Genomic DNA, 17,599 nt, shown 5'->3' on the forward strand with positions numbered 1-17,599 from the left:
AGTGGTATAGAATCTGCCTGCCAATGCAGGAGACACTGGTTTGATCCCTGATCCAGGAAGATCCCACATTCCATGGAGCAATTAAGCCCACTTGCCACAACAGGAGAAGCTACTGCACTGAGACACCTGAGCACCGTGACCTGAGAGAAGCCCCCACTCGCTGAAACCAGAGAAAAGGCTGCCACAGCAATGAAGACTCAGCACAGCCAAAAAAAAAAAAAAAAGATTGTGTGGATAGTGTCCTATTTGTTCAAGTTTCCCTTACATTACCTAGTCACACACTGTTAACACAACTAGACTGGAGTTTCCCATTTATTTTTTCTTTACATAATGCCTTCTGTTTCACAAAGAGTAAACAATTAGAAAAGCAGTCTAATTTCACATCTCAACTTTCTCATAGCCTTTTTACTGATGCCTTCGAAGAGTTCTCTAGATTTCTTAGGGTCAGAGTCTCCTTCTGATCACCCTCCTCAAAGCCCCCTCTACTTCCTTGTTCCTCAAAGTATAGATCAGTGGATTTAGTACAGGAGTGATCACACTGTACATAATAGCAATGATCCATTCCTGGTCCATGGAGCTACCCAAGGCAGGACGATTGTAAGTGAAAACAACAGGAGCATAGAAAAGAACAACTACCATGAAGTGGGAGGCACACGTGGACAGTGCTTTATGGAGCATGCTGCAAGAATGGGTCTTGAAGAAAAGATAGATAATAATATAGAAATAGGAGAGAAGGGTTAGAGAGAATGGGCCCATGGCAATGGTCCCTGTCACAGAATGAAGTAGCCATTCATTGAGGTCAGTGTTTCCACAGGCCAACTCCAGCAATGGCTTAACATCACAGAAGAAGTGATGGATGTGGTTGGAATCACAGAAGTTTAAGCGAGAGGTCATTACTGAGTGCAGTAGGGCGTGGAAAAACCCAATGATCCAGATAGTGACAGCCATCTGGGTACAGACCTGATGATTCATGATAAGAGTGTAAAGAAGTGGTTTGCAGATAGCCACAAAGCGGTCAAAGGCCATCACAGCCAACAACATGGCCTCTGTGCTGCCTAAGAAGTGGAAGAAATGAAGCTGGCTTATGCAGCCCAAGAAAGAAATTGTTTTGTGGATAGACAGGAAGTTCTCCAGCATCTTTGGCAGAGTCACCATGGAATAGCAGATATCTAGACATGACAGGTTTCCCAGGAAAAAATACATAGGAGAATGGAGTCTTGAATCAGAGATGACAACCATCATGATGACTCCATTTCCAGCCACATTGACAATGTAAATTGCAAGGAAAATCACGAAGAGAACAGGCTGCAGTACTTGGACGTCTGTCACTCCTAGGAGGAGAAATTCAGTGACTGAGGTTTGATTCAGCATCACTTGAAAGAAAAGAGAAAATAAGATATGAAATGATATCTCTCATGGGAACAAGAGTCCTACAGCTGAGGATTTCCCATCTAGACAGTAATATTTTGAGGGAGAGCATTGTTTTGGGGCTTACCTAGTGGCTCAGTGGTAACGAAGCAACCTCTAAATGCAAGAGACATGGATTCAACTCCTGGGTCAGGAAGATCCCCTGGAGGAGGAAATGGCAACTCTCTCCAGTATTCTTGCCTGGAAAATTCTGTGAACAGGGGAGTCTAGTGGGCTACTGTCTATGGGGTTGCAAAGAGTTGGACATAACTGAGCACATACACGAAGTTTGGGAAACCCGTGAGTGGAGAAGAAAAAGATTCGATGTGACCTCAATAAAAAAGTGAATTAACTAGGCAACATTTCTAGGGATCCCATGGGACATTCACCTTTATAGCTAGAGAATATTTGGAGTAATTATCTAAGCTTTATTACACCTTTACTGAAGGCTGGCAGCAAGGAATTCAGAGTAGCTTTCCTTAATAACCATGTGTATTTTGTATATTGTTAAACTTTATCACTCCTGCTTAAGATACACATGATATGCCAAATGTTATTTTTGGTTCTCTACCCACAAAACAAAATTGTATCAAAAATTCATTTGGGGGAAAAAAACCTTTTCCTATGGTTTAAAGAAAACAGCAATTAGACTTTCTGTACTAAATAATTTATTTCACTGAATCTTTAGAGATTACTCATTTACTTTGATGAATGTCTAGAGGTATGGCACTAAAATGTAGGCAGTAGAGAGCCTTCATAACCCACCAATACAATGTCCATCATTAAATAGGAAACCAACTCTAAGTTCTTGGTATGTAAATTTAACACTAACAAGAAATCAGAGAATATGGGCAACTTAGAGACTGTTTCATTCTCTTACCTGATTCTGTGTTCAAATGTATAGTTAAGAAAGTTGATCAGGTTTATACTTCTGAAAAATAAACAGTAGAAAACTATGAAAAATAAAGAGTAGAAAAATGTTTGAAGTGATAGTTTATATTGCGATTATAGGATAAGTTCTTCATATTCCAAAACCTCTTCTTTCTGAAATTCTTCCTTTTATTTATGATCCATTGTTCTTTTGATATATAAACTCTGAGAGAGGGTGTCCCCTGGGTTTGAGAGGAGTATTGTAAGAATAAACAAGATACCTTTCTGTAACTGCAACATAAGTGAATTCTCCTTGGGGAATTCTTATCTTGAGTTCCATTTCTTTTTTCATTTTTCCTCTTTTCTTTCCTGTTTCTTTCTTAGTTTCAGAACCACAGTCAGTACAATTCTCAGTGGCCTCAAATTTTCTTAAATTATCTTTCATTTCCTGGGACAGAGGTATGGGTACACTTTTTCATCTTGGGACCTGCCTTGGAAAAAGTATAAAATGGAAGGAAATTGGGCTATGACATTTAAGGCATGAGGATCAGTCATATTTCTTTAATCCATACAGAAAGATGATTATCTTTAAATATGCCCCTCATTTATTACTGTGGCTCTATGGAAAATAGAGGAATAGGGAAAAATAGTAGTGATTTATTTCTTTTCAATCTGACTTTTCACTGTTGGTATTAACACTAAATTATTTCCTTTAATTTTGAAATTCCCAAGCTCACATTTCCCTCTAGGAGAATGAAGCTGGTCTCTCATTGTATATATTTACTTCTTGCTATGCCCTTTTGGTAAAAATATTCTATCTGCCTTATCCAAAGGATATTTGTATGTGTTCTGACATCTATCTAAGCTTTAATTCAATTGCAAATGCCATGTCCTTTGTCCATCTTTCTATTGCAAATCAGTTTTTTTTTTGCTATGCAGAAGTTCACTGTATATTCATCACATTAATAATTTCTTGTTCTAGTATATGCTATGAATATAATACAAGTGAATAGCAATTATTATGTGCTCATTGTGTAAGTGATGTTTCTGAGTCTATGTACTTGCATTTCCATCCTTTCTTCTATATGTTTAAAGTGATGCCAAATGTGCTGGAGGACTTCCTGCAGAAGGCATTCATCTCTATGACTGGTTCCTTGACCCATTTCTTTATCTTTGACTCTCTAGGGTCAACTGGGTTCTCCTGATTGGTGGTCAAGGAATATAATCACTACTGAATAATTGTTAACATCACTGCCACTCACTCCCAGACGGTACTTGGGGCTGGTGGGCATAGCCTGGCTCTTTGGCTTCATGGTAGATGGATTGGTTGTGGCTCTGGTCCAGCAGAGGTCCAGTGGCCCAATCACATTAGCCAATTTTACTGTGACTTCACGCCTTTGTGAAGGCTGGCCTGCTCAGATCCTAGAGTCAGTGGTCCAGGTGACAAAATGCATTCATTCATTGTGTGGTTATCTCACTATTCCTTTTGGACTGATTCTGATATCTTATGTCTGGATTGTAGTGATTGTATTGGCAGTTCTTGCTGTGGTCAGCAAGAGAAAGGCTCACCCACATGGTCCTCCTACCTAGCTATAACGTTCACATGCTGTGAAATTCTCACGGTCTTTTACATTACAGTCTCTGCTGCTCAGTCTCCATTCAAGTTATCACCCTGCTCTATCTGATGGTCACCACCATCTTCAATCCTCTGATCTACCCTCTTGGGAGCAAGTTGGCTCATTAAGCACTGAGGAGGCAGCTCTCATAAGGAAACTGACACATTTGACTTACAAAGGAGGGTGTTGATATTTTCTTTTGGAAGTGCAGATTTCTCCACTGAGAAGTCTTCCAAGAATGTTTGAGAAAGCATATCTTTGTCTATTCTTTTGTTCCCCTCTAATCTTTCTATGGTTCCTCTATAAGTGAGGCAAGTATGGCAATTTTTAAGTGTTAGGTTAAATTTTTTGTTTTAAATTCTATTATTTGTCTATTAAATAGGTCATGAATATTTTATATAAAAAACAAACACAAGTAGTATCACTAAAAGAAACCTAGAAATACTGTTTATTTATAGCACTGTTTTATGACATCAGAATTGCATTCTATGCATATGTATAAATAACAGAAGTTGGATCATTAAGTTTATAATCAGATTTTCCAGTGAAAACTGTTAGGACAATCCTTATTTCTTGGACTATAAATGAAAGGATTGAGAGTGGGGGTGACCAGGTCATACATGACAGCAGCACCCAGCTCCCCAGAGGCATGAGAAGCTGACGGGGACTTCAGGTATGTGGCAAAGACCGAGCTGTAGAAGAGGATGACCATGGAGAGGCGGGAGCTGCATGTGGCCAGGGCTTTCTTTTTCCCGTGCTGATGGGACCCGAGCTACAGCAAGGAAAATATGGGCATAGGAGCTTATGATGCAGGGAAGAGGGCTGATTCCTAAGAGTCCTGTCAAAACCATTATCAGGTCCTCATTGAGGTGGGTATCAGAGCAGGAAAACCTTAAGAGTGGTCTGAAATCACAGAAAAGGTGGGGAATTTCTTGATTACTATAGAATGAGAGCTGGGATAGCAACAGGACATGGACAAGAGAGATAGAGTGGGCCACTCCCCATGACCCACCCACCAGTGGTGCACATCTGCAAGGAATCATTAGGGGTGCATAGTGCAGGGGATGGCGGATGACAGTGTAGCGGTCGATAGCCATGGCAGTCAAAAGCAGTTGCCCATATCAGCAAAAACCATGAAGAAATATAACTGGGCCAGGCACTCAGAGAAGGAGATCAGTCCATTGCTGGTCCACAAAGTCTCCAGCATTTTGGGGGCTGTGGTGGTAGTGAAGCAGAGGTCGACCAGGGAGAGCTGGCTGAGGAAGAAGTACATGGAGGTGTGAAGGTGGATGTCAGCGCCAATAGCCAGCAGCAGTAGCGAGTTTCCTAAGAGACTCAGCAAGTAGAGAGCCAGGAAGAGACCAAAGAGGAGCTTTGGTTTGTCTGGGTCATTGGACAGTCCCGAGAGGACAAAGTCAGGGTTCTTGCTGCAGTTCATTTCAGGTCTTGATGGGTTATAAGAAAAGTATCAGCATGAAGAGGATTCACTACAGTTAGCTACTGAAGTGTATTATAGCTAACCTCGATGGTTCTCTTTTCAGTTGGTTTCCTTATACCACAAATATGAGGAATGAAGAAAAGAAACTCAATTAGCAATGAGAGGGATAGAATTTGCACTTTCTGAAGGATGATCTAAGTGAGGAGGCACAAAGATGAGGGAATGAAGGGAACACCAGGAGCTTCCTGGAGTTTTTTAAGGGTGAAAGAGTTCTCTTAGTCTTCATATTATTGGATGGCATAAGGACTTGTTTATGAATCAGTTTTTATTACAAGAACATGAGCCTACTAAGGCAAAGCCTGCATCTCGGTACTTAGCTTAGTGCTTGGCACATCATAGGAGCTTGGTGAACGCTCCTACCCATCTACACAGTCACTACTCTAGTTTAAGTTATTGTTAATGACTAGAGTCCTGCTAACTTCTGAGCTGCTTGAATAGTCCCACTCTTGCCTCATTCAATATATTCTCCACACTGCCACCAGAGTGATCTTTTCAAAAAAGAAACTCTGATCACGTCTGTTATTTGCTTAAAAACAGATGTCCAGAGAACCACTGGGCTTGTGAAGGAACAAAAATCCCCAGCTATCTAACAAAGCTCAATCTGTCTTGACCTCGTGATGTCTCAGCAGCTTCATCTTACACTACAGTCCCCTCATTCTCTGCTTGCTAGCCACTCTGGCTGCCTTGCATTTCTTCTTGTGCACTATTTCCCTTTGCTTCATTCTGAGTCAACTCCTGTTCATCCTTTCACAGTCTCAGATCAATTAGTGACTTTCTTAGGAAAGTTTTCCCTTGCCTCTTTGATTAAGTCAAACCTACTTTTCATATGCTACCACGCGTAGCACCTTCATAGAATTGCTATAGGTGTCATACGGACAATGTTGTTCATATTTATTTTGTTAAAATATTTATTTAAGATATTTAGTTAGTGTTCAGAGAAGGCCTGGCACCCCACTCCAGTACTCTTGCCTGGAAAATCCCATGGACGGAGGAGCCTGGTAGGCTGCCGTCCATGGGGTCGCGAAGAGTCGGACACGACTAAGCAACTTCACTTTCACTTTCACTTTCATGCATTAGAGAAGGAAATGGCAACCCACTCCAGTGTTCTTGCCTGAAGAATCTCAGGGACGGGGGCGCCTGGTGGGCTGCCGTCTATGGGGTCACACAGAGTCGGACACGACTGAAGCGACTTAGCAGCTTAGCAGCAGTTAGTGTTGGACTCCCTCACGGGGCCATAAAGTGCATTAAGGCAAATAACGTGTCTGGTTTTCTTCTCCCTTGTGTCCCCAGTGTAGGCATCCATAAAGTATATTTGCACAAGATGAATAATAAATAAATTAATTGATAGTGAGGACAGGAGAGGATCATGAGCTTTCCTCCCAAGTGCTGAAATGTTCTTCCTTCCATTTCAACATTTTATGAATAAAAGATTTTTCCTCCAAATATTCTCTTAGTAAGACTGGAATCACTGATTCATCTTCTTACTTCATCCCTAAAATCTATATTAGTAGTATAACACTTCTTTTAAACTACAAAATGATCCTCATTTTTGTCTTTTTCTCAACTTTTTACAGTTACCATCTTTGTACTTTCAACAACTAGCTCCCAGTTACTTAATCAGTGGCTTTACCAGCTTTATTGATTCCAGAAAACATACAGCTTTATGGTTTTGGCCTGACGCTCCCTTGCTCAAATATCTCTAATGTCTTATTTTCTAATGCATCACTTCCCAGGTGGTACTAATGGTAAAGAACCCACCTGCCAATGCAGGAGACATAAGAGATGCTGGTTCCATTGCTGGGTTGGAAAGATCCCTGGAGAAGGAAATAGCAACTCACTCTGATATTCTTGCCTGGAAAATTCCATGGATAGAGGAGCCTGGAAGGCCATACAGTCCATGGGGTCACAAAGAGTAGGACAAGACTGAGCAAATGAGCATGCACACAAAATGCATCACTTCTACCTATCTGTGTCTAGTTATTGATAATTTCTATCCTTGTACCCACTTTCCAATAAACACGATTTTCTACTTTTTATCACTATTTAGTCTCCTTTCTCCTTGAGCTGATCATGTCATAACTCCACGAATATTCTCACTTATGCTTTCACACACTGATATATACACAGGATAATCTAGTCCTTGCTGCTGCTGCTGCTAAGTTGCTTCAGTCGTGTCCAACTCTGTGCAACCACACAGATGGCAGCCCACCAGGCTCCACCATCCCTGGGATTCTCCAGGCAAGAACACTGGAGTGGGTTGCCATTTCCTTCTCCAATGCATGAAAATGAAAAGGGAAAGTAAAGTCGCTCAGTCATATCCGACTCTTCTCGACCCCATGGACTGCAGCCTACCAGGCTCCTCCGTCCATGGGATTTTCCAGGCAAGAGTACTGGAGTGGGGTGCCATTGCCTTCTCCAACCTAGTTCTTAATTGAATATTATCTTAAGATGTTTTCTAATGTTTATGACATACAGATTTTCTTGTATCAATTATATTATAAATACACTGAGAGTAGAATCTTATATTTTTTAAAAATTTCTTTAAACCAAGAGTCTAGAAGTTGAGTGTGTGTTCTCTCTGACCATACCTCTCACATTTTTACATCCTTTCCCAGGTTGAATCTTCCTGATACTTTTGCTTGAATACCTTTCTGCTTTTATATCCACCTCCTGATAATTCACCTGAAAAATAATCATTCGTGTTGGATCTCAGATAGACCAGGAGTGGTTGAAAACTGAGGTTATCAGAATCATATTTCAGCATGGAAAATATACGAGATCCTAACTATCTAAAATTGTGAAGTCCTAACTGTCTAAAATCTCAGCCTCAGATGGACAATACCCTCATATCCTACTGTTTCCCCTCAGCCTTCCTCAGCTACTCCTCCACTTCTCCACTCTTAATGACAGATGCTTCAAAAAGCTACTTGTCTCCATCACACATTGTCCATTACTCTCCAGATTTGTTATTTTACCTTCCATGCTTTTTATGAATCGTCTTCAGTCAAGCTGTTCACCTGAAACTATCACAAACATTGTTAATTGGCTATGCCCTAAAACAAAATTAAAAGTTAACAAATTATCTGTTTATAGATATTTGAAGTCTGAAACTAGAAATAAAAGAAGAGGTCCAAAAATGAATAATAAGAAAGAGGAGAAGCCAGACATGGAGACTAAGGAGCCATCATTGAGATCACCAGCAAAAAAGAGTATTTGAAGTAAGAGAAGTTAGCTGGGATAAGTCTTGTTGAGACATCAAGTAACTTAAGGACTGAAAATTGAACTTTGACATGGATGAGAGTGATTTCATTGGTATGTTAAGAGCAATAGCCTGACTGAAGAGGGTCATACATGTACATGTATCCATTCTCCCCCAAACTTCTCTCCCATCTAGGCTGCGACATAATATTGAGCAGAGTTCTATGTGTTATACAGTAGGTCCTTGTCAACTATCCATTTTAAATACAGCAGTGTGTACATGTCCATCCCAAACTCTAACTATCCCTCCCCTCCAGCAACCGTAAGTTTGTTCTCTAAGTTTGTGAGCCTATTTCTGTCATAATTAGATAACTTTTAAATTATATCTTCTAATACATCTTCTTTTCTAAACTCTGCTAAGTCACTTCAGTCATGTCTGACTCTGTGCGACCCCATAGACGGAAGCCCACCAGGCTCCCCCATCCCTGGGATTCTCCAGGCAAGAACACTGGAGTGGGTTGCCATTTCCTTCTCCATTTCTAAACTCTAGACTTGCATATTTAACTTCCTATTAGATATGTCCTTATGAATGTCTGTTAGAAGTTTTACTGTCTAAGAAATTTCTTATAGCTCAACTGATTTACATATGGATTTAGAAACAGATACAGATGTAGACTTCAAGCACAGAACTTTCATCCACTATGTTCCACTCTGAAGTCTGAGCCTGTTTCTCTATTTGTCAAATGCTACCTTCCACACTTACCTACTGGCATTCATAATCTTCAACCCATGAGTTGATCTATGTATTCTATCATTTGATATATGTATTCTATCCAGTGCTTTTATTAAGCAAGTGGTATAGTCCAGAGATCCCAGAATCCTTGGCCTACATTGGTGAGGTGATGTTCATAGCTAGCAAAGATGTAGCTCAGGAGCTGAGTATTAACAGTATTCATGTCTCTTGGGATTGGAAAGGGTTGGTTAGCACTAGGAATCTTTCTTGTCCTTGGAGACTATTCCCAGAGTTACTCATTAATGGCAAATCTTGAGGAATTTTCCGTAGGAAAAGTTGGCTATAAGTGGTGCTGAGGAATAAAGTCAATAATTAACAGAGGTCTGTTATTAAGAATAACTTGGAAGTAAAATCAGAAAGATTATCTAAAACTCAAAATTTCTCTCTGGTTACTGCTCTGCTTCCTTAAGTCAGATTATTTTGAAGAGGTGAACACATGACCATAACATTTCATAACCCTTTATATATATATATATATTAAAAATAACAATCCTTTTTCTGTCTTTTGTATAAATAGATTGAGAGACTGAAATATTAAGACTGTGCATATGTCATCTACCTTTGGATATCTGACAAGCATCTCAATTTTAATTCTATCTAAATGAGAATGCCCCAACCTCTTAACTTTTCCTTGTTTCTAGTCTGATATTTACCATTTTAATAACAAGGTTTGTGGTATATCATTTCTTGAGTTCATAAAGGAATCACATTCAGCCATTAAAGACTATCATTATGGAGTTATAAACAAGTAGAAGTTCATTTTTCTCTAATGTAAATTAAGTCCAGGTAGGTAGTCTGGTGAGGATGTGGTGGGTCATTATAGAGTAAAACTCTCTCTGTCCTTAGCATATGATTTTTATCCTCAAGGTCAACTGTTGGAGCTGCATTAGTTTTGGTAATCATGCTATTTTCCTGTAGAAAATTTTCCACACCTAATTGTCTAGAATTTAATCCCTGATTTCTGGATACTCTCTTTGGTTTCATTGATCTATGCATCCATTTTTATGCCACTATCATATTGCTTTGACTACTATAGGTTTGTAATATTTGAAATTGGGGAGAGTAATATGTCCAGCTTTGTTGTTCTTTCTCAGGATTGCTCAAGTCTAGGCTCTCAGCGTGATTCTCCCCTGACCTGGGGGAGAGTCAGTGCAGTCAGCAGGTAGCCATTTCTCTTACCCTTCTAATGCAGTTTGCCTTGGTCTCTGTGGTGCTTTGGCCTCAATTCTGTAATTTTCTCAGTGATGTCTTATCCATGAATACTTGTTAGTTGTTCTTTTTGTGAGAGGGAATAAAGTTGGGAACAATTTATGTTGCCATCTTGGTGAGATCACTCTTCTATAGTAATTTGAAATACTTTTATCTTTTAGTGTTAAAGTGACTGAATCACCGTTACAATATTAGAGTATTCAGAATTTGACTATATTTTTTCCACTAGAATCTACTATTTATGGGACAAAATAGTAGATCTTTGCAAAGATCTGTGCAACACATCACAAACATCATTTCAATTGTTTCTCAAGGTAAGTATCACATCCATGTGTTACAGAGAAAACAAACGTTTCAGAAAAAATAAGCCATTTGCTCATTATTACATTGTTAGGAATAACTGAACCATAATTAGATCCTAATCTGACCCTAGCCAGCCCAATAGCAAGGAAAAGAAATGAAAGTTTAAAATTTTGGACATTAAGAAATAAAGCTCTTTATTCACAGATAACAATGTATAATAGAAATTTAAAAGAATCTATAAAGATCTATTAGAAAGTATATGTTTATAGAGAAGATCAATGAATATAAGGTTAATGTACAAAAGTCTATTGGATTTCTATGTACTATATACACAAAAATTAGACAATTAAATTTTTACAATTACAACTTAAAATATCATCAAATACATAGAGATAAATCAAATAAAAGATGTTGAAACTACTGTGTTCAAAATTATACATCATTTCTGACAGAATTTTTAAAAACCTAAAGAAGTGCAGAAAAATACCCTGTTCATAAATTACCCTGTTTATATAAATTAGAAGATGCAAACTTTTAAAGAAGATTGTTCAGTTTGATCTATGGATTCAATGTACTTCAGTCAACATCTTTTTTTTTTTTTAATTAAAAGCTTGTTTCTAAAACATGTGGATGAGCAAAAGACTTGGAATAGACCATAAGATCTGAAGGAGCAGAGTAGGAAAACTTACAGACTTAATATAAAAAACTGTATAGCTGCAATAATTAATAGAGCTTAATAGAATAAGCATAAATACATAAATCAATTGAACAGATGAGAGACCCCCATACATATACAATTACTAAACTTTTTACAAAGGCACCAACTGCAATTCTTTGGGGGGAAAAATTTGTTTCCAATTAATTATTGTAGTGAATTGGATATCAATGAGTAAAGCGAACAATGACATCCACCTTATGCCATCACAAAAATTGTTTTCCAATGGATTATGGAACTAAATAGAAAAGGTAAAATAATAAAGCTTCTAGGATATAACATTGGTATTTTTAAAACAGTTTTTGTGCTTTAAGATTTTTTAAATTTCTGTTTTCATTATTTTATAGGTTCAGAATGATATAACTACATTTATATTCATTTTACTTATCCTTGCCAATTTTTGTTGTGCTTCTCAAACCTGATGATCTACATTTCTATGAATTCTGGGAAAAAACCTTTAAAGTTATTTCTCTGAATATTCCTTGTCACACATTCCCTCAATTGCATGGAAAGTAGATCTTTCTGGAACCATTATTAGACAGATATTGAATATTTTTTTGTATCTTTTATGAAAACTAAGCTCTTTTTCATGCTTAAAAAATTTTTTTTTCTCATTCTGTGAGAAATTCTTGGATCTGTCAGCTAGCTTCTTCTGCCCTTTTTTGCATTTTATCTGCTGCTTATATCATCCATTCTTTTACATTTTGGTCACTGTATATTACATTGACATGATTTTTTTTTTGCTTATTTTTCAAATGTGCATTTTAAAAACATATTAGTTTAATTGTGTTTGTATTTATTCCTATAAGCATTTTATGAGTCATGTATTATTTGTATTTTTTCAACTTGTCACTCACATGAAAGACAAGGATGCAACACAAAGCACCAGACTTGTCCCTGATGACCATGTGTGTTACCAACTGAAGCCCTGTAAGATTAATAGGACATTAGGTGGACCCTTAAACAGACAGAAAACACTGAGGGCCAGGTGGTTCTCTTATGTGCTTACGTACTATATAATATTCCAAACTTGATTGTAACTCAGAAAAAAGAATGAGCTGTCCTTTTCTTTGACAGAAATGAGCCAGAAAGCAATGTACAGATGCCCTTACAATCACTGTCCTCAAAGAAAAAGAAGATATGACATATGATGAAGACAACAATAAGAAAATAAGAGATTAGAAGCACAGTAAACAATGGGATAAAAATTAGACAAAATGTGGTACAGAAATTTTGAAGGAATTACCTTATTCCTGAAGAGGGACCCTTGAGCTGAAACAGAACCAAAGTCTGTCTATACATTATTTAATAAGAGTCTAGACTAAAGAAAAGGGACCTGGAAAAATTAAAAGTGAAGGAAAAGACAGATGTGTACCAAGCAAAGAAAGCACAGGAGATAATAATAACCTGAGATGAAATATGAGTCAAAGTGAAAATAAAAAAATTAAACGGGAAAAACAAAAAAGGAAAAAAAAAAAAGAAATGAGTCAGAAAGGATAATTAAGTTGGAGTCTTCAGAGTTAAAAAAATTTATATTTTCACCATACTTGGCATTGTATAGTGAGATTTAAATCTACTCTATTTACAAGAATAGTGTTTAGATAACTCTATGTAGGCAAAGCAGCACATGTATATGTTATTATTGCTCAGAGACACTCCATTGGTATGATTTTCCTTATTATGAGTTATGCTTGAGCTTTAAGTTCTTGATTGACTCTGCCATATTTTTCCAATATATTTTGATTTGTTTCTCAGTGAGGAATGAATAGATGTGACTCAGCAAAAGAGGTAGGCTTTTCTTTTCTTGAAAACTTTATTAGAGATGCCTTTATGGTTTTGTTTCTCAGGCTTTAGAGCATCAGATTAAGTGTCGGAAGCAAAATATTATAAAAAAACAATATAAAAATAGTAAGCTTCCCTCATAGCTCAGTTGGTGAAGAATTCGCCTGCAATGAAGAAGAATGGTTCGATTCCTGAGTCAGAAAGATCTGCTGGGGAAGGGATAGGCTACTCGCTCCAGTATTCTTGGGCTTCCCCTGTGGCTCAGCTGGTAAAGAATCTGCTTGCAATATGGGAGATCTGGGTTCGATCCTTAGATTGGGAAGATCCCCTAGAGAAGGAAAAGGCTATCCACTCCAGTTTTCGGGCCTAGAGAACTCCAATGACTGCATTAGTCCATGCGGTCACAAAGACTCAGACATGACTGAGCGACTTTCACTTTCAAGTAAAGTCTAATGCAGTTGGAGAGTCAGTATGTGCTTTAGAAACTCAAAGGACACCAGTAGAGACACACAATATGATGACAGCTGGTGGAGGGGGCAGGTGGAAAAGGCCTTTGCTCTGCCCTCAGCAGATGGGATCCTCCACACAGTAGAGAATATGTGTCTGTGTGTGCGTGTGTGTGTGATTGGGTGAATCAAATGGAAATGAAGCAAAGAAATGCCATCAAGGACAGGAAGCCAGTAACCCCAAGCTCACTGACATATTCATTGGAGCAAGTGAGTTTTAGGAGCTGGGAGATATTGCAGAGAGTTTGTAAATGATATTGGCACCATAGAAGTGATGGAGAAAGTAGCAGATGTATGCATAACTTCAGAGATGACCCCACTGATCCAAATGGCCAAGATTTCTTGAGTACAGATGTTGACGTTCATGATGCTTTCAGAGCGCAGAGGAAGGCAGACAGACGGCCACACAGCAATCATAAGGCATCACTGTGAGCATGGCCATCTCAGCAGAGCCACAAAGAGTGAAAGCACAACACTGCAAATGCATTCCCAGAGGGGAATATTGCTACTGTGCAGAGTCAAGTTGCAGATGAACGTTGGTCCAGTCACAGAAATATAACATAGGTCCAGGAAGGAGAGATGTTTCAGGAAGAAATATACAAGTAAACAGAGACTGCCATCCATGGAAGTTGCAGTGATAATGAAAATGTTACCAGTTAAAGCCACTAAGTATAAGACTAAGAACAGAGAAGTGAAAGAATATAATAATTTATTTATTCTTAATATTTCTCTTATATTACATCATGTCACACTGCTTTACAGTTTGTTGAAATAAGGGTAGAATGTAAAAGAAAAACAAAAGATTAGAAAAAATTCTGTAAATCAACATTTTCCATGACCAGAAGTTGAGAAAAATAACTAAACCATAAATAAGATACAAGATATTCTTGAGATGTCTTTTCAAGCTGCCTCCATTTTTAATAACACTTCATAGTAATTGAGAGTTTGACCATTGAGTTCTAAAAATATTGAAATCATTTGAAGTTAAATTACTGGTTATTTTCTGTTCATTCATGATTACAATATAATTTTATTTATTTTGCCTCCCTGCTTGGATAACAAGAAATCATGATGTACCTCTTAAAAAAATTCCCCTTAAATAGTATGTTAAATGGTGAGTTAACATTTAATTTTCTGAGTAATTATGTCCTAGATTAAAATTCTCAAAATCTGAAAGCATAATAATTTTACTTCTCACATTAAAATGTGCTAACCTGGAGGGGTGATTTAGACAGGCTTAAAAAACTGTACATGTTACATGGGCAACAGAGGCAAATTTCTGTAACTAAATCCAGAGAAGAGTTTGTTGAGATATATAGCAAATCTACTTTATCACTGGTATCTCTAAAACAAATTCAGCATTAGACTTCCATGGCTGATGTTTCATTTGTTCACATTTCATTTCTATTACCTAAGAATGCATTGTTGAACACTAGACAAGCCTTTTCCAGGTCCACATGTATAGATGGGCTTCCCAGGTGGCTCTAGTGGTAAAGAACCCCCCTGGCAATGCAAGAGGTGTAAGAGACGTGGGTCTGGAAGATCCCCTGGAGGAGGAAATGGCAATCCACTCCAGTATTCTTGCCTGGAAAATCCCATGGACAGAGGAGCCTGGAGGGCTACAGTCCAAAGGGTCACAGAGTCAGACCTGACAGAAGTGATTTAGCATGTACACACATATATATGTATTTATATCTATCTATATATATGTATTTATGTACTTGATAAACAATTTGAGAAGCAATATATTTCACATCTCAACTGTCTCATTGCTTGTTTATGCTTCAGAAAATATCATAGACTTCTTCAAGTCAGAGTTTCCTTCTGATCATCCTCCTCAATGCCTCCTTCACTTCCTTGTTCCTCAAAGTATAGATCAGTGGATTTAGTACAGGAGTGACCACACTGTACATAATGGCAATGATCCCTTCCTGGTCCATGGAGCTACCCGAGGCAGGACGGATGTAAATGAAAAAAACAGGACCAAATAAAAGAACAACTACCATGAAGTGAGAGGCGCACGTGGACAGTGCTTTATGGAGCATGCTACAAGAATGGGTCTTGAAGAACAGATAAATAATAATGTAGAAATAGGAGAGAAGGGTTAGAAAGAATGAGCCCACGGCAAAAGTCCCCGTGACATTATTGAGCAGCCGCTGGTTGAGCTCAGTGTTCCCACAGGCCAGCTTGAGCAATGGCTTAACATCACAGAAGAAGTGATGGATGTGGTTGGAACCACAGAAGTTTAAGCGAGAGGTCATTACTGAGTGCAGCAGGGCATGGAAAAAACCAATGATCCAGATAGTGACAGCCATCTGGATACAGACCTGATGACTCATGATAAGAGTGTAACGAAGTGGTTTGCAGATAGCCACAAAGCGGTCAAAGGCCATCACGGGCACCAGCATGGCCTCTGTACTACCCAGAAAGTGGAAGAAATGAAGCTGGCTTATGCATCCCAAGAAAGAAATTGCTTTGTGTGTAGAGAGGAAGTTCTCCAGCATCTTTGGCAGAGTCACCGTGGAATAGCAGATATCTAGACATGACAGGTTTCCCAGGAAAAAATACATAGGAGAATGAAGTCTTGGATCAGAGATGACAACTATCAGGATGGCTCCATTTCCAGCCAAATTGAGAAAGTAAATTGTAAGGAAAACCACGAAGAGAACCGGCTGCAGTACTTGGATGTCTGTCATTCCCAGGAGGAAAAATTCAGTGATGGGAGTTTGATTCAGCATCACCTAAAAGACAAAACAATAATGAAATGCTATCTCCTGTGGGCTTCCCTGGTGGCTCAGCCTGTAAAGAATCCACCTGCAATGTGGGAGACCTGGGTTTGATCCCTGGGTTGGGAAGATTCCCTGAAGAAGAGAACAGCTACCCACTCCAGTATTCTGGCCAGGAGAATTCAAAGAGCCGGACATGACTGAGCCACTTTCACTTTCATCAGAACCAAAGGCCTCCTGCTGAGGATTTTCCTACCTAGACACCATATTCTGAGGGAGAGCATTGTTATTTTAACCATTTACAGCACCAGAAATTGTATAATATTTGGACCATTAACTTCATAAATATTAAGGTTACATGTTGGTAATGGACTGTTTCCTAACCACTTGTTTTCTTCATTAGGTTTATCATTATTTTTTCCTTTACCCAGAGATTCGGAGCATGTTGCCAGCCTAGCATCTTATCTGGCTGTGAACTTCTACATTCTGATGCAACTTCCTTATTGTCATCTCAAGTCAGCTCTAACAGAGGGTAAACTTTTAAGCACTCCCCGCTGCTGTCTCTTGACTTAGTAGGAAACCACCTGAAGGGTTTCACTTCAGAAAAAAAGACAATGAAAGGATAATAAGAGCTATAAGAATCTGAATAGAGATGCAAACATTAAAGTGTTCCCTATAAACAGGAAATCATCTCAAGTTTGGAAAATCCCTGAGAGGAGAGACAAAAGATTTTAAGTGACTAAAGTAGAAAAGTGAATTAGGGGACATTTCTAGGGATCCTGTGGGATTCTAGGCTTTATAACCAGATAAAGTTTGAGAAATTATCTAACTTTTATTACACCTTTATGAAAGATTGGCTTCAAGGGATTCAGAGTAATTTTCCTTAATCAGTCCAGTTCAGTTACTCAGTCGTATCCAACTCTTTGCGACCCCATGGACTGCAGCATGACAGGCCTCCCTGTCCATCACCAACTCC

General features: G+C 38.5%; 2 protein-coding genes and 1 pseudogene across 3 annotated transcripts in view; all 3 read right to left on the reverse strand.

The window, feature by feature from the left end:
* Positions 1-444: 444 nt before the first annotated feature.
* On the reverse strand, positions 445-1,371 carry OR12D2H (olfactory receptor family 12 subfamily D member 2H). Its single transcript, NM_001390432.1, has one exon. The coding sequence runs from the start codon at positions 1,369-1,371 to the stop codon at positions 445-447; it is 927 nt and encodes a 308-aa protein (NP_001377361.1).
* Positions 4,426-5,331, reverse strand: OR1O7P (olfactory receptor family 1 subfamily O member 7, pseudogene; annotated as a pseudogene).
* Positions 14,590-17,599, reverse strand: part of OR12D2E (olfactory receptor family 12 subfamily D member 2E) — a 33,911-nt gene continuing 30,901 nt past the window's right edge. For both annotated transcript variants that reach the window (XM_024983520.2, NM_001098382.1), the window contains one exon: positions 14,590-16,638. In XM_024983520.2, coding sequence (XP_024839288.1) covers positions 15,709-16,635 — 927 coding nt within the window. In that variant the 5' untranslated portion in view covers positions 16,636-16,638 and the 3' untranslated portion in view covers positions 14,590-15,708. The remainder of the gene's footprint in view (positions 16,639-17,599) is intronic.

The sequence above is a fragment of the Bos taurus genome, chromosome 23 (assembly GCF_002263795.3).
Source record: "Bos taurus isolate L1 Dominette 01449 registration number 42190680 breed Hereford chromosome 23, ARS-UCD2.0, whole genome shotgun sequence".
NCBI lineage: Eukaryota > Metazoa > Chordata > Mammalia > Artiodactyla > Bovidae > Bos > Bos taurus.

Excerpts from the sequence above, each read along its gene's own strand:
- OR12D2H (NM_001390432.1), bottom strand. The coding sequence starts at position 1,371 with ATGCTGAATCAAACCTCAGTCACTGAATTTCTCCTCCTAGGAGTGACA.